The sequence below is a fragment of the Rasamsonia byssochlamydoides genome (assembly GCF_041956645.1).
Source record: "Rasamsonia byssochlamydoides strain NRRL 3658 unplaced genomic scaffold VTN77scaffold_7, whole genome shotgun sequence".
In the NCBI taxonomy this organism is placed as follows: domain Eukaryota; kingdom Fungi; phylum Ascomycota; class Eurotiomycetes; order Eurotiales; family Trichocomaceae; genus Rasamsonia; species Rasamsonia byssochlamydoides.
Window position 1 is genome coordinate 279,796 of NW_027192390.1, and position 23,251 is coordinate 303,046.

General features: G+C 50.6%; 9 protein-coding genes across 9 annotated transcripts; 6 read left to right on the forward strand and 3 right to left on the reverse strand.

Moving 5' to 3' along the window:
• Nucleotides 1–3,454: 3,454 nt before the first annotated feature.
• VTN77DRAFT_8219 (uncharacterized protein) lies at nt 3,455–4,789 on the forward strand (the record flags this gene model as incomplete). Its single annotated transcript, XM_069424693.1, has 1 exon — nt 3,455–4,789. One exon carries the CDS (start codon nt 3,455–3,457, stop codon nt 4,787–4,789), a length of 1,335 nt encoding a protein of 444 aa, XP_069280981.1.
• An 842-nt stretch (nt 4,790–5,631) lies between these two features.
• VTN77DRAFT_8220 (uncharacterized protein) lies at nt 5,632–6,225 on the forward strand (the record flags this gene model as incomplete). The annotated part of the gene is made up of 1 exon (XM_069424695.1): nt 5,632–6,225. One exon carries the CDS (start codon nt 5,632–5,634, stop codon nt 6,223–6,225), a length of 594 nt encoding a protein of 197 aa, XP_069280982.1.
• Nucleotides 6,226–6,892: 667 nt separating this feature from the next.
• On the forward strand, nt 6,893–8,850 carry VTN77DRAFT_8221 (uncharacterized protein; the record flags this gene model as incomplete). Its single annotated transcript, XM_069424696.1, has 5 exons — nt 6,893–7,116; nt 7,169–7,375; nt 7,447–8,187; nt 8,242–8,324; nt 8,390–8,850. 5 exons carry the CDS (start codon nt 6,893–6,895, stop codon nt 8,848–8,850), a joined length of 1,716 nt encoding a protein of 571 aa, XP_069280983.1.
• A 1,490-nt stretch (nt 8,851–10,340) lies between these two features.
• VTN77DRAFT_8222 (uncharacterized protein) lies at nt 10,341–11,418 on the forward strand (the record flags this gene model as incomplete). The annotated part of the gene is made up of 7 exons (XM_069424697.1): nt 10,341–10,436; nt 10,489–10,599; nt 10,655–10,668; nt 10,727–10,766; nt 10,822–10,832; nt 11,007–11,114; nt 11,166–11,418. The coding sequence occupies 7 exons, from the start codon at nt 10,341–10,343 to the stop codon at nt 11,416–11,418; spliced, it is 633 nt and encodes a 210-aa protein (XP_069280984.1).
• Nucleotides 11,419–12,275: 857 nt separating this feature from the next.
• Nucleotides 12,276–13,362, forward strand: VTN77DRAFT_8223 (uncharacterized protein; the record flags this gene model as incomplete). Its single annotated transcript, XM_069424698.1, has 3 exons — nt 12,276–12,290; nt 12,366–12,502; nt 13,221–13,362. The coding sequence occupies 3 exons, from the start codon at nt 12,276–12,278 to the stop codon at nt 13,360–13,362; spliced, it is 294 nt and encodes a 97-aa protein (XP_069280985.1).
• Nucleotides 13,363–13,492: 130 nt separating this feature from the next.
• On the reverse strand, nt 13,493–15,480 carry VTN77DRAFT_8224 (uncharacterized protein; the record flags this gene model as incomplete). Its single annotated transcript, XM_069424699.1, has 6 exons — nt 13,493–13,495; nt 13,552–13,795; nt 13,857–13,927; nt 13,986–14,150; nt 15,163–15,192; nt 15,259–15,480. The coding sequence occupies 6 exons, from the start codon at nt 15,478–15,480 to the stop codon at nt 13,493–13,495; spliced, it is 735 nt and encodes a 244-aa protein (XP_069280986.1).
• Nucleotides 15,481–16,544: 1,064 nt separating this feature from the next.
• VTN77DRAFT_8225 (uncharacterized protein) lies at nt 16,545–17,293 on the reverse strand (the record flags this gene model as incomplete). The annotated part of the gene is made up of 2 exons (XM_069424700.1): nt 16,545–17,186; nt 17,246–17,293. The coding sequence occupies 2 exons, from the start codon at nt 17,291–17,293 to the stop codon at nt 16,545–16,547; spliced, it is 690 nt and encodes a 229-aa protein (XP_069280987.1).
• A 617-nt stretch (nt 17,294–17,910) lies between these two features.
• On the forward strand, nt 17,911–18,811 carry VTN77DRAFT_8226 (uncharacterized protein; the record flags this gene model as incomplete). Its single annotated transcript, XM_069424701.1, has 4 exons — nt 17,911–17,938; nt 18,114–18,439; nt 18,500–18,664; nt 18,725–18,811. The coding sequence occupies 4 exons, from the start codon at nt 17,911–17,913 to the stop codon at nt 18,809–18,811; spliced, it is 606 nt and encodes a 201-aa protein (XP_069280988.1).
• Nucleotides 18,812–19,346: 535 nt separating this feature from the next.
• On the reverse strand, nt 19,347–22,258 carry VTN77DRAFT_8227 (uncharacterized protein; the record flags this gene model as incomplete). Its single annotated transcript, XM_069424702.1, has 4 exons — nt 19,347–21,678; nt 21,734–21,892; nt 21,952–22,099; nt 22,159–22,258. The coding sequence occupies 4 exons, from the start codon at nt 22,256–22,258 to the stop codon at nt 19,347–19,349; spliced, it is 2,739 nt and encodes a 912-aa protein (XP_069280989.1).
• Between the last annotated feature and the right edge of the window lie 993 nt (nt 22,259–23,251).

The window sequence follows — 23,251 nt, forward strand, 5'->3', positions numbered from 1 at the left end:
GCGATGCGTTATGCACACGGCCCAATCAGACCCGTCCCGTCGCGCAGGCCCTGGTCGTAGATCATCGAGCCACATGCGATGGCTGCTGCTAATTTATCCAATTTATTAATTATTGATTAACTATTTCGGCGAATAATGTGATACGCCGTAGGAACGCCGTAGTTGCCTCAACTTCGTATCGGAGCTGTCAAATAATCCAACCGGATTTGACACGGAGGTATGATATGATGGCTGAAGAATGTGATTATTTATTTATTAATCAATAATTTAATATTATCTCGCTTTCATTAGCAGAATTTGGAAATCCATTTCCTATCTGTCTGATGTATTCCCTCGGGTTGTCTCTGGCCTTGTGATTCGGTCACATCTCGAATCCTCAGATTCACCCCCAACCAATCAATCGGTCACCAGGCAGCCTCACCCATCATCTGCCTGGAGGGGGGCTTCCTTCAGCACCTACCAACAGCACAGATCGCAAATAATGTCCGATATCGAAAGGCTAAATTGATTCTATTCCAGAGCCCCATTCTACGTGTAGAATGTGGAGTGTACTGTGTACTGTACAAGTGGTCGATAGGTATACCTACCTAGGTAGGTACATACTGTTGATACCTAATTTCCAGCGCTTAGTGCGGTGAACGGGAGCCGCCCGCTATTATTATTGTTATTGTGACAACACAGATAGGTACCTAAGATACCAAAGTGGATCAAGAAGATTCTGGAGTCACACTCCGGATCAGGATCGCATCAATTCAACCAAAGCTTCGTGTCATTATTGTTGTTCTGAAACATCCGTGCCATGTGCACAGTGCACTCCAGGATCCGCTGCACTACGGGGAGATTGTCGGAGTTTGGAAACGTCCGAGACGCACCGTCGATCAGACAGCTACAGCATCACCAACGTGTCAACGCATTTGTTGAGTTGACATCATTATTGTACTAGAAATGCAATTCTCGGGCATTTCTGATGAATAGTGATGAGCATGAGTGGACCAGACTGGAGAAGTAGATACTGTAGGCAGGCTAAGCTTGCATTGACACCACGACTGACTGCTATGCATCTTAGGATACCTTGGGTACTGTAGTGTGTACATACAGAGTACTGGAGGTACGTGCAGAGGAATGACGTGGGAGCGGTTCTACACTTTCCAGAAACAATAATGATATCCTTCCTTGCAGTAGATCGGATAAAAATATCGCTTAGTTACGGATACGACAGAATTAATTAGTTTGATGAATTACGGACTGTTGGGCATCACCATCATCATGATTAATAATTCCACGTAGGCGAGTACCTGTACTGGTCAATTCATTCAACCGCCGTCCGCGCCAGAATTCGATTCGCACGTGCTCTCGAGTCCCGCCCCCATTGTTGATGTAGAAACCCCGGATTTTCACGTGCATGACGACAGTTGCCCGGATTCATGTCACTGTTTCTCTTGACACGTAATTCGAAACGCATGTACTATGACTTCATACCTCTCTACTCCGTACAGTAGTACGGAGTACTACTACCTCTGGAGTCGGAACCAGTCCACTGAATGTGGTGTTTGCGCGTGTGTGGTGACAAAGAAGTTCTCGGGAGAGAATGAATAATGAATGAATAGATGACAGATGGCAAGTGACTAACTACTGTCACTATCGCTATCACTATCACCTCCCCTCACTCATGCAACAACAAGAATGACGACAATCTGCTCCAGCTCGACTCGACTCGGAAATGAAGCGACATGACGAAGTAAGGCCTACGGAATCATCATTCTAGGACGATGATCACAAAAATCCCCCACCTGCCTAATTAACAGTAACAGTATTAGAAATCGGCCCCTATCTTGATAGCTACCTACGGAGTACTGTGTTTGGTGTTCGGTGTCGGTGTTGGTGTCGGGTATTTTTGACGGTATCGCCCAAACCCGGTAAGTAAGATCATTACATACCGTGTATGTATGATACACCTACCTCTACCTAGGCAGGTACCTACCTTGGGTACCTAAAGCCTTAAGGTACCTAGGTACACATTTAGGCATCCATTGACAACACTGGTAACTACCTGATAATTTCCCATGATGACTCACTCATTAGCTACCTAGGTACCTAGGTATCTTCTACGTATGTATGTACTCCGTAGGCAGGAACAACGTGTCTTCTGGTTAATAATAATAATAATAATCTGTCAAGTCAATCAATCGATTTATCTGCGCCGCGTCGCATCACATCGCGGTCTGTCGGCTCAGGCGGTAAAACCGGAAGTTAAGCAGGACGATAGGTACTCCGTACAGTACTTTTGCGGCTAAATAAATGACCTCATTCCCAACTAGGTACTCCGTACCTACCTAGGTACTGTACCTGGATAATTACATACTTTCAAAGGCATTGACTGTCTACTCCTACCTACGGTACCATTTTCCATTTGTAGGGAATAATTAAAAAAAAAAGTCAACATCGGAAGAGATTCCGAGGTATCTCTACCGGAGTACATACTGCAGGTCATAGGCAGGTTACAGGTAGTCAGCAGGTAAGCCGCTTGACAGGTGGAGAATTCAAAGAAAGATCCGGATCCGTCCTCGTTTATCCACGGTACGTATATCGGAACGCCCGTGGGATGATTGCGGAGCTATCCGTAGTAGTATACTATATACTTGGCCAAGTATACCGAAGATGTAAATGGAGTAGTAGATGTTGAATTGAATTGGAAAGAAAACCGATTCCGACATTTTCTCTTACCGCAACCTTTTTTTGATCAAGAGTGCCCACTCTCCATGGTCGGTCCGGTCGCGTCGGGTCGGGGTCATGAATTCCCCATTTTTTTCGTGCGGAGTAATATTATTAAAGTTCTGTAGGTACAGGAGTACAGTGATAATACGTCATCGGGCAGGAAACAACCCACAACAAGACAACAGCCCACTGCGGGGTCGCGGCGGGGTATACTGAGAAAAAAAAAGATGATGATGAATTGAAAAGAAAAAAAAAAGAGGGAGAGAGAGACTGAGAGACAGAATGAGAGAAATGAAAAAGAGATGGGCAGAGGAAGAGACAGGGAATAGGGTGGAATAGTGATAATCATTTCTCTGTATTTCCTTTCCGTTCGTGTTGCCAATAATATATATATTTACGGCTACTACCTACCCAGTAGGTAGACAAGACAAAAAGACCAACCGATTAACCATTACGAAAACACAAGATCCAACAGTGCTTTTGATTACCATGCAGCGATATCCAATTAATTATCTGTTTAATTTTTGTGCTGCATGGAAGCAAATTAGAAGATTTTTCTGCTGTCACTGGTATCTTGCATGGACACTAGGCTACACGATTTTGACGCGCTAGTTAATCCTATTCTAGATGCGCTAGATTGGGCATTGATGGTGGAGAGCTTAATCTCTACCTCGTACCTCCTGACAATGTCATCTCGACCAGGACCATCTGAGAAAGCGGGCTGAGAGGGGTTCTCGTCATGCGACGCCCTCTACCCTCCACCTCTACCTCCACGTCCAGCATGTCCCCCTCCCAGATCACCATCCACACCGCGCTCCTGTTCGACCCCAAACTCAAACGCTTCGAGAGAAACATCTCCATCGTCGTCGACCAAGATACTGGTCTCATCGCGGACGTCTACCGACGCTCGGATTTCCGACCCCCGCATATCTCGCCCCATGACATCGATCTCCGCTTCCTCGTCGTCCTCCCCGGCTTCGTCGACGCGCACACCCACATCTTCCTCCATGCTTACTCCGAGACACCCGCCCTGAACCAGATGCGCGATGAGAGTCTCGTCGAACGCGTCATCCGCGCCGTGAACCACTGTCGCGACGCCCTGCTGGCAGGATACACGACCTACCGCGACCTGGGCACCGAGGGTCTCCAGGACGCCGACGTCAACGTCCGCGATGCCGTCAATCGCGGGCTCACACCCGGACCGCGACTCTTCGTCGCCACGGAGACAATCGCGTCCTCGGGAGGCTATGCCATCCGGCAGGAGAACCATCTCCCAGGCGTGGGCACCTCAGTCCCCTCCATCTCGGACGTCGCCGACGGCATCTACGGCGTCCGGGCAGCGGTACGAAGACGCATCGGCGCTGGCGCTGACGTCGTCAAATTCTACGCGGACTACCGCAAGAGACAGCTGAGATTTCCGCCGCCCCAGTGGAAAGGCGCCCTCCCGATCCAGTTCCCGCCCCGCGATCCAAACCCCAACGTCCCTCTCTTCACGCAGGAGGAGATGAATGCCATTGTCGCAGAGGCCGATGTGGCCAACTGCCCCGTGGCAGCCCACGCCAGTTCCCCCGAAGCAGTGATCATGGCCGCCAAAGCCGGAGTGACGACCATCGAGCACGGCTCCGAGCCCAGCGACGAGGCCTTGCAGGCCATGAAGGAGGCGGGCACCATCTTCGTCCCGACTCTCGCAGTCCTGGAACAGATGGCCCCCCACGAGATGGGCAAGATCCTGGCGCACACGAAGAAGGCCTGGGAGATGGGGATCAAACTCGCGTGCGGTGGGGACACGGGGGCGTTCGCACACGGCGACAATGCGCGCGAGATGGAGCTGATGGTGCAGGCAGGTGTGCCGCTGGAGGAAGTTCTGACTGCCGCCACGCTGCACGGATGGGAGGCCTGCGGCGGAGACCGATGCGGGAGGAGGTTTGGCTGGTTCGAACGAGGCGTGGCCGCCGACATCATCGCCCTAGATGGGGATCCCCGATCGGATCTGGGGGCTCTCCGGAAGGTCCAGTTCGTCATGAAGGATGGCCGGGTGTGGAAACGGGATGGCGTTGCAGTAGGCATGGTATGATCTGAACATCCACTATCACTTTACACTCGTTGTCGACACTTCATTCATGTCTATGTATGGCAGCATACACCATGGCTATACAGAGTTGCGCTGGCGTGCTATAATTCTATATTATGATCATTCCATGAGTCTATGATCTAGGTAACTGCAATGACTTATGATATCACATGATTATTCCACATGACATATATAGAGACATACAGTGGCATATCTCAGAGAGTCGAAGCTTAGATTTCTATGGCTTAGGTTGCACCCAAAATCGATGTACTCGTTAATCAACATAGCGTCATCTCAAGTGCCGTCTGCAAGTGCTCTACCTTAGCCTCGACCCAGGGTTCTGGCGTCCCTGCACGTGGCAAGCTAGTTGCAGATATCTCTTTTCTCTACCAATCAGGAAGAGGATTCAATATCACCCGTACAGTCTGTACGTACCGTTCACGGGTCATCATAGTATTTGGTACCCATGTGAATACAATATCTATCCATCAATCAACACCGCTGTTTATTGAAACCACTGCAATAATGCTGACCAGACAGTGTCTTCTTCGTGTTGTGTCTGGGGATCTTCGTCGCCCTTGATGTCGTCCGCGTCGTCGAGTCCTTCAACATCTCCAACGAAAACACTCCCACAATTGATCATAATACTCACTGGCCCATTCACATGACCGTCCTGATGCAACCAACGCCGATTCCTTTGTTCCTATTCGTCGGCCTGGTCTACACGTCTACCCCTCCTGTGTAAAACCCATTCCTCCCTCTCTGTTTGATAATGCCATCGAATCGATCGATGATCGTGAAGATTAATAGATTAATTGGAATCCTTGGACGAGCAACTACTCGCCATGACGACTAAAGTCACTGCTGACGGTACGCGTGTCCAGCTCACCACGTCGACACATCCCAGCTACGCCGAAATCCTCTCGCGTCTCCAGGCGGGCCAGACCTTTCTGGACGCCGGTTGCTGTTTCGGGCAGGACCTCCGCAAACTGCTGTTCGACGGCGCTCCGTCGTCCAAGGCCATGTACGGAATTGATATCGAACCGGCCTTCTTCCAGCTTGGCTACGAGCTGTTCCACGACGCCGACACCCTCGAGGCCTCGTTCCTCGAGGCGGATCTCATCAAACCCCAATTCCCTCTCCCCAGTCTGGAGCCGATCCAAGGCCGGATCGACGTGGTGAGCGCGCAGAGCCTCTTCCACCTGTTCAATCTGGAGGGCCAAAAGATCGTGGCCCGCCATCTGGTCGGCCTGACAAAACCGGGGCCCGGAGCCATGATCGCGGGTCGTCAGATAGGCGCGATCCAGGCTCGGGAAGGGCCTGGACTCGCTTCTGGGAGGAGATCGGAGGGGCGACGGGCAGCCGGTGGGAAGTGCAAGCGTGGGAGGAGGAACCACCGGAGCGTGTCAAGCGACAGGCGTGGTACAAACCGGATTTGACCATTCTCGTCTTTACTCTGATCCGGCAGGAGTAGACGAGTTAAGCCTCAGCTGTACGCAGCATCGTCTACCATGAATTCGAGGCTGTGGGTTCTTTATTTCATCCTCATAAATTTCATGTAATTCGTTCCTTTGCTTTACCTGTGTGTAACTAATTCTCTGGGTAGGCAAATCTTTTCGTCCCATTCATGGCATGCCCTCCACATGGCCGTGTACGATCTCGTATCCATCGGCAGTCAGGTTAGTGGTCGCTTAATCTAAATAAGGTCTGTACCTGCCTAGGTAGGTACTGAGGCTTTCGGTCCTCTCCTGCCCAAAATACCGAGTAACTTTGTGATCTATTATTGGCTTGTGCATAAAGAATGGAATTAGTGTTTTGGAGTAGGTTGGTCGTCACTTCCCAACCGGTATCAACTCTGACTCTGGGCAGTTGGCCCTGCAGGCACGGCACTTATTCGTTGCTGAACGATCCATATCATTCCTACCTCGACTTGAAGCTGGCGTCCTCCACACCCATCATCATCGTGACTCGGATAGACGGATCGATAGGATACATACAGACGTGTCACTCCTGTCGCGCGTGATAATAACTATCTACGGCTTTTTCCTTCGAATTTCATTTGTTCCTGCCATTTCGTGAGCGATGGCCCAGAACGATCCTGCCACGATGCCCTCTGACAACGATTACCTCATCGTCTTCGACGGGCGAACCCAGCAGAGCTATGAGCTCCCTATCTATCGCAATACCATTCGCGGTTCCGACCTCGCTCGAATCCAAGCGCCTCCCGAGGAATGCCATGCTGCCGAATCCATGTACAACCATTCCGGGCTCCGGGTCTTCGATCCAGGCTTCGAGAACGTCGCCGTCATGGAATCGAGTATCACGTTCACGTAAGAAAAGACCCCTAAGAGAGGAGTCTCGCCCACTGACGACTGTCAACAGGGACGGCCATGCCAATCCGCCCGCTCTCGAGTACCGTGGCCACACTTTCAGCGAACTGGGCCGGACGTGCGATTTCGAGGACATGACCTATCTGATGATCTGGGGTCACAAGCCATCGCCGGAGGAGAAACTGACTCTGCGACGGCGGCTGGGACAAGCCTGCTTGAATGTGCCCCCGGCCGTGGTGGACGTCATCCAGTCTTTTCCGTGAGTTTTCCCGGTTATCAATGAATGGGATGAATGGTATCAGACTGACCGGCTGGGTTTCGTCTATCTAGTCGTTTCACTCCCTTCTACCCCATGCTCCTCGCGGGCCTTGCGGCCTATATAGGCGCCAATCCTACCACCATCCCGGCTGTTGTTGGCCGTAATCTGTACCAGGGCAAGATGGACTCGACCGACGAAGCCATCGTGCAGAGCCTGGCTGCATACGCCGTGGTGCTGGCCATCGCTTACTGCCACCGACAGGGGCTCAAGTTCCAACCAGCGGACCCAGAGGCACCGTTCTTGAACAATATCTTCCGATTTCTGCATCTCGGCGATGACCCAGCGGTGATCGCCTTCATCGACCACATCTGGGTGCAGGGTTGCGACCACGAGATGAACAACTCGGCAGCAGCGCTGCTGCACGCCGCCTCGACGCTGGCGGACCCGCTGTCGTGTGTCATGTCTGCCCTCACCTCGAGTTATGGCCTTCGCCATTTCGGTGCCGCTGACAGCATCTACCGCATGATGGAGCAGATCGGCCGCCCCGAGAACGTGGCCACCTTCCTGGCCGTCGCGAAAGCCCGGGGCGAGCGCATCCCAGGGGTCGGTCACCGGGTCTACAAGGGTTCCAAAGACCCCCGAACGGAGCCTATGAAGAGGCTCCTGCAAGGCCTGAAGGCGAAAGGTCTCGAGGATCCGCTGGTGCACATTGCCTACGAGATTGAGCGCCAGGTCACTGTCGACCCATACTTTGTCGAGCGCCATCTGCATGTCAACATTGATCTGTACTGGCCGTTTGGCTACACCTCGCTGTGAGTGGTCATACTCTCTTCAGGCTGATAATTCTAGCTGACAGTGGTTGTCAGGGGCATTCCCTCAGATGCTGTCCTGCCTATTTTTCTGGCGAGCCGGATGGTGGGATTGATGGCCCATTGGCGTGAGGCCATGAGTGAGTATCCCTGTAGATTCGCTGGAAAGGTTTGACCGTGATGTAACTGACTTCATCCCATCTAGGCCAGCAAATGAAAATGTGGCGCCCGCAGCAGCTCTTTGTCGGCGTGCGCGCCCAGACCAAGGCCAGAGCGGCGGCTGCCTCGAATGATACCACAGATGGCATCACTACGAATGAGACCACCACGCAAAGCGTGCCCAATGGAGACGAGCCCCAGCACGGGAAGACGAACAGTTACCACCACACAGACGAGCAACAGGACCGGAGGAACCGGGGAGGATACGACCTCACGGGAATCAAGACCGTCGCATCTGCAGATACCGTATCAGGACAAGCAGCTGGAGCATCATCTATGAGCATTGCGGAACTGCATACGAACAGCACCAACGACACACACCGGCTATCAGCGTCAACAAAACACAATCCCGAGTCATCCCGTTATTCCAGTGGATCAGAGACGGAGACGACCCGAGGGGATGAGCCCATAGAAGAACAGATGGCACAATTCTTGTTCTTCATGTAATAATTGGGTTAGGGTTCATATACCCTTGGGTTACAGCAAGATAATGAAGCTGAGGCTTTCTCAGCCTGCCGCAAAGGAGCTGCGATGGGGGAAGGGGACCAACAAGTCACATACAAATTCATTTGGTTGATTCAATTCATTCATTCTTTTGATGCAGTCCTTCATTCTTTGTACTATCCATCCATTACACAATCGATCGGTTAGCTAGCTGTCCGTCGATTCTGCAGGTTTACATACATGCATGTACCTAATACAGTATAGATACTACCTGGGTAGATACAGAAGTCCGTGCTCGCTATGTGGTTTTCTTTCTCCACTTTCCACTACTCCGTACTGAGGAGTACTCAAAGTAGAGTCTAATTTATGATTATTTAGTTTTACTGACGCGCAGTATAGACTAGATAACATCATAACACAAACTACCTCCTTGCCGAAAACTTGGCTGGACCACTCTGAGTACTCATAGTGCTAACTAAGCTAAAAACCAAGCAACCGTAGTAGAATTATAGCAAGAACATGGGCTGGAGAAATCCATGGATCTCAGGACAAGTCTAGATAAAAGGGTGCCAGCATTTACAGGTTGATTTATACTGCCTCTACTTTAACATGCGGCCCATCTGTTTGCAACAGGGAATTCCTTATATGTGGGAGATATCTATGGTTGGTCAATAACATGCAGCAGAATGCGATTATGGCATACATAAACAGCCATACCCCCATCGACCATTATTGCCCAAAGCGTCATGCCACCATGCAAAGAATTATGTGCAAGACAAGGAGCTCGACCGGGTCGTGACTCGAATGAGTCGATGGATCGATAAGCGGCGACCCCGGCAGGAAGACTTGAGTCATGTTGTATGTACATACAGTACATTACAGTGTCGACAAGCCCTTTACAAAGCTGAAAATGTGCTGGTACAGTACATTACATGCTCGCTGTCCTATTGTACTGTGCTCTCCAGACTAGGTACTATTAGTTTAATTAGATGGACTTACTCCTCACTCCAAGCGACCTGGAAGATGATGGCATGCTGAACCATGTTACTAGCCCAGGTGCAGGTGTACAAAACAGGCAGTGGCATAATTCCTCGTGCTTGATTGGCAGTCATTGAGATGACTTCTTTGCCGGCCCTCTTTCACGGTCTGTACAGCTGTGATGTTAGTCGTTACTACTAAATATGCGATTTTGCGGCGCAGCACATGGCATAGTGACAATTGTTGCATACTCCGGTAATTCGGAACGGGAATCCACCTGCTAGTTTCATTGCTCTTTTCTTCCTCCCTAGTACTACAAGGGTGGACTGTTGCTCTCGTCCTCCCCGAAATTTCTGTATGTCGTCAGCTGTACCAACTTGCAGCTGGTCACATCCCAGGGGTTGATTGCCTATTGTCGTGTCAAGATGATAAGTAGATGTTCCCTTGCCCAGTTCTCATTTTTGAGAGGCGTTGCATTGTATGAGCCTCAATGTTTGTTTCCCTCGACTTGAGATATGGCAGAAACCTCAGAAACCACACAGTCCCAGCCCTCTAATGAGCTGCAGCCTGAGGAGACATTTGTCAATGCCGCTGGGGAAGTTGTCACTGATGTAGGGTCCATCTCACCCATTGGTGCGAACTTTTCTCACTTCAGAATTTCAGGACGACTTTAGTGTCTACGAAGAAGCTGCACAGTCGGATACCACTTCCCTGGAATCCAGCGTGTTGGACTATCGGTACAAGAATGGACGACGCTACCATGCATACAGCCAAGTATGCCACCTCCTACAGAATCAGTCTTCCGCTTTGCTGACAATATTTACCAAAGGAGAAGAATTACCTGTACCGTCACCATCAAACTCATGGATTTGCGGGGTTATGAACTGATCTTGATGACAAGAATGCCGAACGACGATGTCGAGCAGGATCGTCTTGATCTGGTATGACCTTGGCAGGCTAGCTAACGAGAGAACTGACTGCTAATCAGTGGGATAGATGCACCATATGTGAGTGCTGTCCCCTTTCATAAGCAGATGTTTGTCTCGGCAGGCTTGGGCCCCAGGGACAGGAATACGTGCCTCGCTGTCTGCTTCTCCAAGAATCCGAGCTTCACCCACTCCTTGATACCTTATTTTATAGCTAGCATACTGAGACTTTGAACTGACCATTGATCACCACAGATTTTTGCTGTTACTTGACGGGGAACTTTTCGCTGCTCCAATCAAACAACCACAAACCATTCTGGACTTAGGGACGGGCACGGGTATCTGGGCGATAGATATAGCTGAGTCTGGAAAAGCCGTCCCTTATAGGCAAGTCATATATTAACAGATGACCAGCAAATTCCCTTCAGCGCGTGTCATCGGTAATGACTTAAGTGCTATCCAACCTTCCTGGGTCCTGCCAAACCTTCAGTTTGTGATCGATGATTTTGAGAAAGAGTGGATGTATGAAGAAAACTACTTTGACTTCATCCATGCTCGGACCCTTTCAGGGTGTGTCCAGGACTGGAGGTGGTTGATTCAGCAGGTACTCAATCACTTAAAGCCTGGTGGATATTTTGAGGTCGCTGAGTTTGCCATGTGGGCATAGAGTGATGATGGCACCCTTCAAGAGGATTCCCCTTATATGCAATATATAAGGAACCTACATGAAGCTGGTGAAAGGACTGGAAGGACAATGAATGTTGCTTCCAAGTTGAAACACTGGATGGAGGAGGCAGGGTTCGAAGGTATTATTGAAAGGGTCTATATGGTCCCACTTGGACCATGGCCAAAGGACCCAAATTAAAGGACCTTTGAAGATGGCTCTATATTGAGACCCCAGATGCAGTTGATGCTTATGGCCTCCGTGTATATACACAAATACTGGGATGGGATGCTGATGCGGCCAAGATCCATCATGTGCTTGTCAAGCAGCAGGTGCATGATCGGACCATGCATGCCTACAGCAAATTGTGAGTCTCCTAACCTTTTAGTTGAGAATGACTGCTGACTGTCCGAGATATGTGGTCTACGGGAGAAAGCCTGGACGGCCGGGGACTTTGGCAGATTACTCTGCTGTCCCAAATAATGATTAAAGAGACTCCTGCAGCCAGATTCAGAGTCTCTTAGTCAGTATTATCAGACTGAGCATAAATATAATCCTCAGAAATGTTCAATAAATCCTTATCGGGGTCATCTGCGGGCATCGCGAACCAACCCTAAATTAGTCTAGTCTCCCCGGCTGCCCCATTTGCCCCATCTGGTGGGCTTAGCCTTGAGCTTGTTTATCTACTCCATACGGAGTACTCCTTCCTAATTGGGGTGCTGACTGCTGAGATCCTGAGTCCTGACGCTCGCATATCACTCCTACGTAACCTCGTACGGAGTACGGAGTATACTATGGAGTAGTACTCAACACTACCTACCTTCCTTACTTCGGAAGTTCGAAGTTCATACAAAAATGCAATGGTGCCGCCATCAGTCAGTAATTACCTATGATCACGCCTACCTCCTTCCGACCTGAGTACTGCCTAACCACATCCTCGGTTTTGTCAGCCCGCGGGGTTGACCAACACGTCGTGCACCATCACCATATCGCTGATCCCCCTGTCCGTGATCCTGCCCGAAGAGCGCGATTACAAGTGGATGGGTCCGAATGCACGATGGCTGCTGTTTGAGGCGGTGACACGCGAGTGATTGTATATATACAGTACAGTATACGGAGTATACTATATGTATACGGAGAATTGTGTGTATACAACAAACAGGATCTCTTCTCTTCTCTCAGAACACTACTTCCGACTACCTGTTGACATCCAGCGCTTGACATCAATTAATTCGTCCATATGTCCCGTAATGAATGAGATCAGGTATGAATACCATGGCATGTATATGCTAGATGACTCCGACGGTCCTACGTCTTAGATTAGAGGGTCTCTACCTACCTACCTAGGTAGGTAGGTAGGTAGAGCACAATAGAGCACATACCGTATTAAATAAACAAGGCTAATAAGTAGTAGGCTATTGCTAGACTTTAGGTGACCTCAGCTCAGCTCGTACCACTTTAGATAGGTATGCAGTTATAGGTTAACTTATTGACAGTTTAGCCTTGTAACTATTATTATAAGTTGTTGAAGTAGAGGTCTCCAATATTATTTTAAATAATTAGGTATAATACAGGATTGATGAATTACAAATTGGTTCGATTCCTTTATGACAGCAGGAATATGTCTCCACACTACAGGTTGGGGGCTGCGATTGACGTCGAATCGAGAAGAAAAACACACTGAGCACAATTGTCTACAAGGCAATAGATCATTGCATATTGCTTGTAATTCAACTGCTCCAAGATCCAAGGAGGGGAATCAATTTGCTACCTGAGCTCGAAGCACATTTAAGAAAAAAGTAAAGCCCGAAGAATACCCCTGAGAAAATAATGTTTGCATACAACCCTTCACTGTCGAGACCTGATCTGAGATTTGCAAGTCCATCCATGAATTCTCCCTCATTCCATCCGGCACAAATTAAAAAAGTCGTTCAGGAACAAGACTGAAAAAAGAAATACAAAGACAAGAATCAAGAAGCATAAGAGAAATAGCGATCGAGGCAGGGTCGGACAAAACCGCCACCGCAGGATGATCGATGGGATATCACGTCAGAGGTCGGGGATAGGCATGAATCATTTACTGTAAATGCCCCTGTCAGCAGCGAGCACCTTCGGATATCGACCAACGCAACTTACCGAAATCTCGAGATCCTCTCCATTGGTAGCCGGCTGCTGAGCAGTACCGTTGGTGGCGGCGGTTTGTTCAGTAGTCGCGGCATTCTCATTGTTAGCAGCAGCAAAGTAGTCCACCATCTCCGCATCGAGCTCTTCAACTGTCTTCTTACGATTGCCAGCGCCGCGACCCCGGCGAGGCCTTCCCCGGCCGCGGCGAGCTCCGGGCTTTGCAGCAGTAGCGGGTTTGGGCTGAGCCTTGGCTTGACTAGAGATTGACAGTCAGACACAAAATAATGGTGAACAGAGGAAACCACAGAAAAACTTACGCAACACGCTCGGTGAGTGGCTTGGGCGCAGGGATCTGAGGAGCGTGCGTCGCGTCGAGAACGACTTCAATCTATGCCGGAGGTCAGCTTGCTCTAAGGACAAGTTGAGCGATACCTGCGAATACACACCTTCATCGGACGTCCGTCGACCAGAAGTCCATTCAACTCCTTAGCAGCCTTGGCAGCGGTGTCGGGCCTGCTGAAAGTGATGGAGGCAATGCCGCGACTCGTGCCATTTTGGTTGTAGGTAAGCATGACTTTCTTGACTGGACCAGCTGACTTGCTGAAATACTCCTATAGCGCGAGTAAATTCAATCAGTATTGTCATCGAAACGTGCAAGTTTATCGACTGGAGACGCCGCAATAATGAGAGAGCGAGGAGAGCGTATGAACTGTTCGGAAATCGGACAACACTCAAGAGCACCAGCGAGCACCAGCGAGCACACCGTGATCAGTGGTCAGTACGGCCTTGCCAAGGCCAAGTTAAAAAAATGGGGAGTCAGCGACAGCAATTGCAAACCGCACAGCGCGTCGCAAGCGAATTTTCTCCCGAGAGAATAACACCCGTCTCTCCAGCTACCATTCGGCGCTCATGAGCGGCAACCGGTGCTCCCCTTCAGCGGTCACGAAACATAGAGACCTCAGGAGAAACACATATAAGACATGGTTCCACAAGCGCATGAATTTGGTACGCAATCGAGAAAAGGAAAGGCCAAGTCCGCAAGCGCATGTCGAGTCAGGTTCGTGTGTTCGCAACGGGGCAGCTTAATGAAGATGATACCCCCATCCCCCCAAAGCACAAGGCATCATTCGAAAGTCAAGCGTCGGAACGCTTAGCTGTACCCCTTTATATGATGCGGAACGAGAAACCATGACTGCAAGTCTGCGCGCGCTCAACCGCGCTGTGTTGGCTGCTGGATCACTGATGCGCTCGCTGATGCCCCCGAACCCAAATTTGCGAAAGGAGGAAAACGCGCCATCAAGGCATGGATGGAAGTTGAGTGGCGTCTTTCGACAACCACCTTCAGCACAGTCTGCGGCGCACCCGTACAGCATCGCCTTGACAGCGAGCGGAGCTAGCGGGATGCGACTTTCGCAAGACTTCGACAGAGCTCAACTTCGGTACGACGGACAAACGCGACACGAAGGAGCCTCCTGTCTCGTGCTGGCACTCGAACAGGTACGAACAACTCGCAAGAAACGACATCGTCGACATGTGCATGCGAGTAGAAGCCGTCCGCGCCTCCAAGGTCTCAAAACGAGATGGCGATGGAAACCCAAGGCGTAGGCCTCTCGATCAACATACCTTGATATTGGCTTCATTCACATCGGGCGGCTAGAGAAATCAGCGACCGTCCACGTCACCAGTGTCGAAATGTCGAAATCGATGAGAAAAACTTACCAGGCCGCTCACGATGATCTTGCTCTCAGTAAGTGGGGCAGTTTGGCCGATGGTTGCACCCTTTCCAGCACCTTTGGCGGGCTTGGTGTTCTTCTTCACTCCTCCGACAGGCGCCTTAGCAGCCTTTCCGGCAGCACCACTGCGACGACGGGCGCTACGAGGGCCGCTCTGGCGCCGGGACTTGGCGATCTCATCAAGAGACTGGTCGAGCTTGGCAGACATGTTGACTAGAGAAAGAAGAGAAGACTGTCGAGAGGAGGAGGTAAAATGTGGAAGTTCGTGTCGACTTTGAAACACGATCGAAGAGTCGTGTCAGGTGCCGCTAGGTAGGGATAGCAGCACACGAGAGGGTTGAGGTAGCGGTCGAAGGTTGACAGAGACAAGTCCTTGAAGAGACGGATGAGGAGGGATGGTAGATGAGGCAGGAGAGTATGAGTCGCGTCTCTGTCGTGGAAGGAGTGTTTGTTTGGTTGATGAGAGAGGCGAGGAAAGGAAAGGGTGGTCAGATGGGAAGTGGCTGGAAGGCGTTTGCGACCAGCGGAAGGCAGCACAGTCACTGACTGCGCCACAGTGGCACAGCTTGGGGGCGCTTCGAGACGCTCTAGCCGCGTTGGGCTGCGATTTCTTGCTTACCTCAGCCAAGCATGGCAAGACGTGGGTCCAGCAGTGAATACTGCCTACCTAGGTATCTTCAATGGCTTCAATAATAGTCAACTACTCTGAGTGCCGATGATCTGATTCGGGTATCTGTTCTGCGGAGAAGCGCTGGCAATGTTTCTAGCTGACGTGTCAGGAACGTAGCAACACGCTATTCTCTAGCTAGCAGCTTACCCAAGGCGAAGCAGTCCAATTCAGCGCAGTCACCGTCGAAGGAGATAGTCCCACCCAAGTACTCTGTATCTACTGGATAATCGAGGTTTTATATAGTTGCCAGTGTTGTCACTACACAAGAGGTCCCCACTGAGGGTCCAGAGGTCTTGCGAGAGGTATGGAGTGGACTCTCTCTGCCTAATAGCTTCTACGTATCGCATTGGCAATGCCAACATGAACACCTTATCTACTCGTGTAAATATATCGACAACTCGTGACATAACACCGTGTGAGAGAAGAAACAGTTCTTGTCAAAACAGAATCCTTGTCCAAAAGCCCAGACGCCGTACGCCATGGAGAAAAAGACAGTCATAAGCCGAGGTCGATGCCTTCAAGGCATCTACTGACCTTTTAAATACCTGATATAGGAATGGCGAGTAAATGAATGCAGATCGTGAATGCAGATCGCTCTCTAGTCAACTCTTCAAAGCTTCGAGACGACCTCTCATCTGTTCCAGCGTTGCCTCCTGGTCCTCGAAGTCTTCCTCCACAGCCGCCGGTTCCTCTTCGACCGGCTTTGCTGCCTTGGCCCCTTCCACCTTGGACAGCTTGCCCTGCAGGACTTCTTGCAGGACCTTATCTACCTCCGCTTCGGCTTCCTCTTCCTCATCCTCCAGTAATTGGTCCGCGGGCATGGCGTCGTCAACCATTTCTTCAATAATGCCCGCTTTCACCAGCTCCATGGAGAGCTGGCGCATGGTCCCCGTCAACTCCGGCATGCGAACTAAAGTATTCACGTCCTTCATGATGCCTGTCGACTTCTTGAGGCTGCCTTGGATTTTGCGCACGGAAAACGCCTCGTTAACCTGCATCTGTACGCTTTGCAATTGCGCCCGGCTTGTCGTGAGTCGCGCACTCTGCTTTCGGATCCGTAGGAGTTCCCGTGCAAAGGTCTTGGTCTCGTTGGTAGCCTGCTTGGCTTGGGACGGGTTTCTTTGCGCCCGACGGGAGGCGTTTATGATGAGCTGTCGAGTTTTGGCATCGAGGGCTTTGAGCTGGGCAATATCCCGGTCTAACTGGCGAGTGTTTGCGCGGATGAGTTGGTTGCATTTCCTCATCTGCAGAGAGTAGTTAGTTGACTGGCGAACAGCGGATGGTGAGACAGTATGGAGCCGACCTGCGCCTGAGGATCCGGGCCGAAAAAGACAGCTTTGATCGTCTCCATGCTTGTGTACTGTCAAAATCTCCAGTTTATCATATCTCAGTAGATAAAGAAGCAAAAAATAGGCCAGAAGAACGGCCTGTTGGGAGGCTGCGCAAAAGACCCCTCCCGACAACCCGGAGAGGCGGCAAACGTTGTTGAGACTTCAGAGGTGGATCTTGGTATGCATATTCCTGTCAATAGCGGGGTAACAGGTCAGACCCCAGGAGTGGAGTCACAACTAGGAGACAAAGCGCAGTGAAGACGCTATGGGACCGTAGCAAGATGAACGGACTGATCAAGCTCAAGCTTCCTCAGATCACCCCAAGGTGCTGTCTGGTTGGACGAGCCAGTGACGTCGCCGGACGGGACTGTTTTATGCCTGAGGCATAAAGAGGTGTCAAGGGGCGACAAACAGACCAAACAGCGGCCTCACTTCGGCCTGAGCCTTCCAGTACTTTCTAGAGCCTAGACGGCAAAGCAGATGCCCTATTATGGGCTCGACGTGAGGCTGGAACTAAACCACCAACGATCCAACAAACGATCAGCTTCTTTCACGCAGAACATAGTGTCCTCTCATATCTCCTTCTCCTAACTGCTGTCGTTGACGAGCATTCTCACACGATAATCCTCATTTCACAATGGCCCCCGCAGAGATTACGCCGGAAGGTATGTTACGCAGAAGTCTACCTACTATGCGCTTCAACCCCGCACCAGGGCGAGTGCTGCGGCAGGAGCCTCTCCACCACGACATAGCTTGAGATGCTGCCGGAAGCACTTCCAATGGCTTGAATGGTGCTTCGAGGATGCTCTGGGACTATACTGACAAGTTTTCTCCGTGCAGTTACGTGGGCGCAGCGCTCCTCTGACTCGGACGCGACCCGCAACTTCCTTTACGTCAGCCTCAACGTCCCTGATGTGCCCAAATCCTCTGCCGACCTCAACATCACTGCCTCCACCGTCTCCTTCACGGGCACGAACATGAAGGGCATCAAATACCATGTCTCGCTCGAATTGTACGCCGAGATTGACCCCGAGAACAGCAAGGTGAACCACACCGCGCGCGGGGTCGAGTTGGTGCTGCGCAAGAAGGAGCTCAAAAAGGAGTACTGGCCGCGTCTGCTGAAAGAGACCAAGAAGGTCCACTTCCTGAAGACCGACTTCGACAAGGTAGGATGAGCTCCCTACAGTCGCAAAATCTGACGGAGAACAAGTCGCTGACGGTAGCAGTGGGTCGACGAGGACGAGCAAGACGAGGTGGACGACGACTACGCCGCCAACTTTGGTGGGTTCGGTGATGAGGGTGGCCTCGGCAACATCGACTTCTCTAAGCTCGGCGGTGGCTCTGAAGACTTGAGTGACTCCGGTGAGGGTGGTGAAGAGGACGAGGACGAGGTACGTCGACCTGTCTCTGTAGAGATGTGAGAATAATTTTTTTTCTGACATGTTCCGCAGGATGATGAACTTCCGGAGCTTGAAGGCGATACTCCGAAGCCTCCCAAGGATACGAAGGTTGAAGAGTCCGAAGAGGCCTCTTCTTAAACGGCTGACCCATCTCTCACGTCCATCCCATCCTTTGTACCTGGACATTTGAAATCACCGTGATTAATCAATCTTATGACGACAAGGGACGAGCCCTAGTTGGAAGTTGGAAGTTGGAGAGGAAGGAAGGAGTTGCCTTATGTAGTTGGGAATTACAAAGCAAGGCGGGCGAAAGTTGGAATACCTATTGCTTTACTACTTACAGTATTAACTAGTTAGGGACGGAAAAAAAGAGGCACACACGGCACAACTTTGCTTGCTGGGTAGACCTTATTTATTGTTTTCGGCGCTTGTCAACTTGACTTTGACTTATCACTTTTTTTTTCTTTTTCCTTTTTTCCCCTTTTCTCTTATGTGACGTATATCCTCTACGCATGAAACAAGGAAAAAAAAAACTTTTACATTAAGAAAGACTCACATTTCCCCTCGGTGTTGTAGGTTTTTTAACATCGAAACTGTATCTAATTGTTGCTCTATCAACTCACCCTCCTGATAGATATATTTAACTCCCCGCGCTGCCAAATCAATCCTAGTCCTAATAGCCACCATATCCCTGTTCGTGCCTGTGTCCGTGACTGTGATGATTGTGTTCATGATTGTGTCCATGACTGTATTCATGGCCATGGTTATGACTATGACTATGACCATGACTATGATCACGGCTATGATCACGGCTATGATCACGGCTATGATCACGGCTATGATCACGGCTATGATCACGGCTATGACCATGACTGTGGCCATGACCATGACTGTGACTATGGCTATGATGGAGCTGTTGGCCATGCTGGGGCTGCTGATAGTAGTCATAGGCGTGGGCGCCATGCTCCGGAGGCTGATACTCCGGCCAACCCCCTTCAGGCTCATTTTGCCTATTCTGGTGGTAGACCTCGTATCCAGAAGGCGGGGGAACGTTGAATCCAGACTCATACTGCGGTTTCGGCGCAGGGTGGGAGTATCCACCATAGCCGTCTCCCAGAGGTGGCGGCCGTTGTTGATAGTGTTGCTCTGAGTGATAGCCCGGATTCGAATCAGTGCGGCCTGGATGAGAATATCCACCGTGGCCATCTCCCGGAGGAGGCGGCCGTTGATAGTGGTCTCCAGGAGGAGGTGGTCGTTGTTGATAGCGCTGTTCTGAGTGATAGCCCGGACTGGAATCAGTGCGGCCTGGCTTGTCTTCTTGTGTGACTCCGCCCGAGATAATACTGGATAATTTGCTTAACTGGGACATCATTCCTGGGATGGGAAGTTTGCTGAGCCCATCAAAGACAGAGGCTGCTCCACCAGAGGAAGAGGGCTGTTGGGATTGGGGAGGCTGCTGATGCGAAGCACCATAACCATAGCCAGCCCCGCTTATAGCAGGAAAGCCTCCGCCACCATGAGAGTGTCCGCCTCCCTGAGGATGAGAGTCTTTATCCTTCAGGTTCCGTCCCGCCCTTACACCTTCAGAGCTCAGAATGTCATTCAGATCGGCACCTCGGTCGGGTCTCGAATGCACCCAGTTCTGAACGGCCTCAAACATCGACCGGTGAGCCTCATTTTTCATGTCCCTCAGGGCTGGGTGATGGAAAACTCGAACGCAATCGTCCAGAACCTGTTCCACGGGTACGTTGATATGTTGCCACGCGTACAAAACGCGGGGAACAACATAGTTGAGAATGGCAGCAGCGACGTGCCCGGCGGGTTCGTTCAAGACATTGGCAAAGTGATCTTTCGAGAGCAGCGAATGCGTCGGATCAGTACAGGTGGGATCGGTCCAGGGTTCATATTGGTGCTTGCCAGATGCATCGACGACGCTGGCAGATCCCGCCTGCAGGGATTTGGACGCAGCATTGATGATGGGGCGGATAAATGGTGCGAGGAGAGAAAAGACAAAAACCGTCACTGTCTCCGTGATCTTCTCAACGAGTGCCTCCAAACCCGGAATCTTCTCGATGATTGACGAGATCGACTTGACAACTTTATCCCTGAATTGGAGAATGGGATATATCTGTTCAATTGTCTTCTGCGGGTCGAAATCCGGTAGTCCTGGTAACCCCGGACTAGAAGTGCTACCACCAGTAGCAGGAGCTGGAGGTGCCGTTGCTGCTGAAGGTCGAGTATGGTCGTAAAATCCACCCGTATTGGGACTGCGCTCGTGCTCAAATCCACGGCTCGATTGGCCGTCAAGGTCAACACCTCTCGAAGATGCGTATCCCGTATGCACATGGTGATTTCGATTCGCATACTCCTGTTCATCAGAGCGACGTTTGAGTTCTTCGGCCTCAACTACGAGATCCTTCGTTCCCGGAACCTTCCCCAACAGACTTCTTAGGGCGTTGAGTGGGCTAGAAGAAGAGCTGGACTGAGCATCGCCCAGCGCAATGTCCATCTCATTGAGCTGAGATTGAGTGAAGTGATCTGAAGCCTCTCCAAGGACGGAATGGAAGAAATCAACCATGCCAAAGGTTCCCGTGACAAGTGGGAAGACGTGGCGTCCGCGAATGTTCATCTGAGTTGCGCTTCCGGTGTGAGGAAAGACGTTGTGGAATCCCATTTCCCGCAAAGCCAACTCGCAATAATTGGTGTGCGCTGCGAAATCCTCCAAGGTGTGAAGGCCCTGACCAAGACACCTCAAGGCCTCACAAAGATCTTCCTCTCTACCTTTTTGACGTCCTCCGCTGGTATACATTCTTCCGTAGTGGATGCTACGAGACAGGCTGTATCTGACGTAGGCAGCGCTGGTAGCCCAGTCCCCTCTTTCGTTCGCGATGTAGTTTTTCATCCCTGTGTGTGGATCAATCTCGAGCTCGATTTGGCGGACAGGCGGACGTAGCCGGGGATCATATTTCCTTGCATCTTGGTTATCCGCGTAGTCTTTTGGGTTGCTTTACAGCGTCAGTCAATTCCAGCATCAAACACATCGCAGAAAGGTGAACTGACTCGATGTGCTCCTCGGGACGGTAAACGCCGAGTCTCTCTGACGTGACTTCGTACTCGGCCGTGGCGTATCCGAAGGTCATAAATGAAAGGATCCAGACCAGAATCCGAATCGTGTCTGCTGGCAGGTTCTTTAGGGTGCCAACATCCATTGCTTGAGAGCTGCAACAGACGGTTAGATCAGTCGTAGAAAGTACCACGACATAAAGCAGATATCATACTAGTCTCGTAACCAATTTCCAAAGTATACACGCTTGATCATGGCTGAGGTCCACTTGTGTCCATGGATAAAAGCGAGCGCCTTGATCGTATCTTCGATGTCGCCATGGCGCCAATTCTTGCCCTCAATAGCAGAAATAGAAGCAATATCTATCCAGACAGTAAGTATACACATATCTTAACGTCAGAGGGGTCACATGGTCACATACTTCCCGCTCCGAAGGCGTGCGCTTTGGCGGGGAGCAGAACAAGCAACACCACCAGAATAAGAAGAGCTGGTGGGAAGCCTTTGACCCTGCCCATTCCCATCGTAGTCAACAGACTTGACAGTTTCGCCCAAAGGTCTCTTTAATGTAAACCTGTCAGAAGCCTCGAATGCTTTGGGACACCGCTCAGCAGGTATTATTATTGTTTCCGACCAAACCCCTCCGCCACTAAGACGGGACCGTGATACAAATTAAATTACAGACCGCTTCGATGCCAGCTTTGTTTGTTGGGTTCAAAACCGTCAGTGAAAAAAAAGGCAGGTACAAGAATATTTGACAGGGACTGCAAAATTGCTGGTTAACGAGAGAGTGTTCACCCATCCAGTGTAGTGCTTGGCTGTGCGGTCATTTATGTATGGGAAGCTGCAAACACCCAAGACACTTGCCAAGCCGTCCGCCAGCCCAATGGCCCACACAAAGAGGAGATTCCTGAAAAGACGTCATGTTGGAGCCGAGTTCGACCGAGGGTATGCTTTCAGACTTCAAGAGTTAGATACCAGTCTCAGTATATCATTTCGGTGCATGAAATGAGGTAGGTACACAGTACAGTAATCGACAGCGCGCCACCGAAATCTGGGAACTTGTGGCTGTGCTAGGACAAGGATAAGAGAGAATAAGTTCGCAAAAGCGATAAGAAGACCTCACCTTGGTCCACATAATCGGCAAACCAGGCGGCCTTAATTAGTAGTGCTAGTAAGATCCAAATACAATCTCCAACCAATCAAAACACATCTACACAACTGAGGCTATCACGCAGGAATCGTTCAATCGGATCATACTCAGTTACCTAGGTAGTTGAGAACTGCATACCCCGTTCTTAATGACCCCCCACTCATTGAGTCTGGCGACTGGATATAGGTCTCTCAGATACAGTGCATATCTACACGATGTAGTAATAATACAACCATCCCATGCAACCGTGCAGTCATACTCAATATCTGGCTGGCAGCATGGCTGACGGAGAGAAAGTCTAAATAATTATTGATCGTGTGGACTGGACCATGGGTCAATGTAGCAACCCCGCCATGAGGGAGTT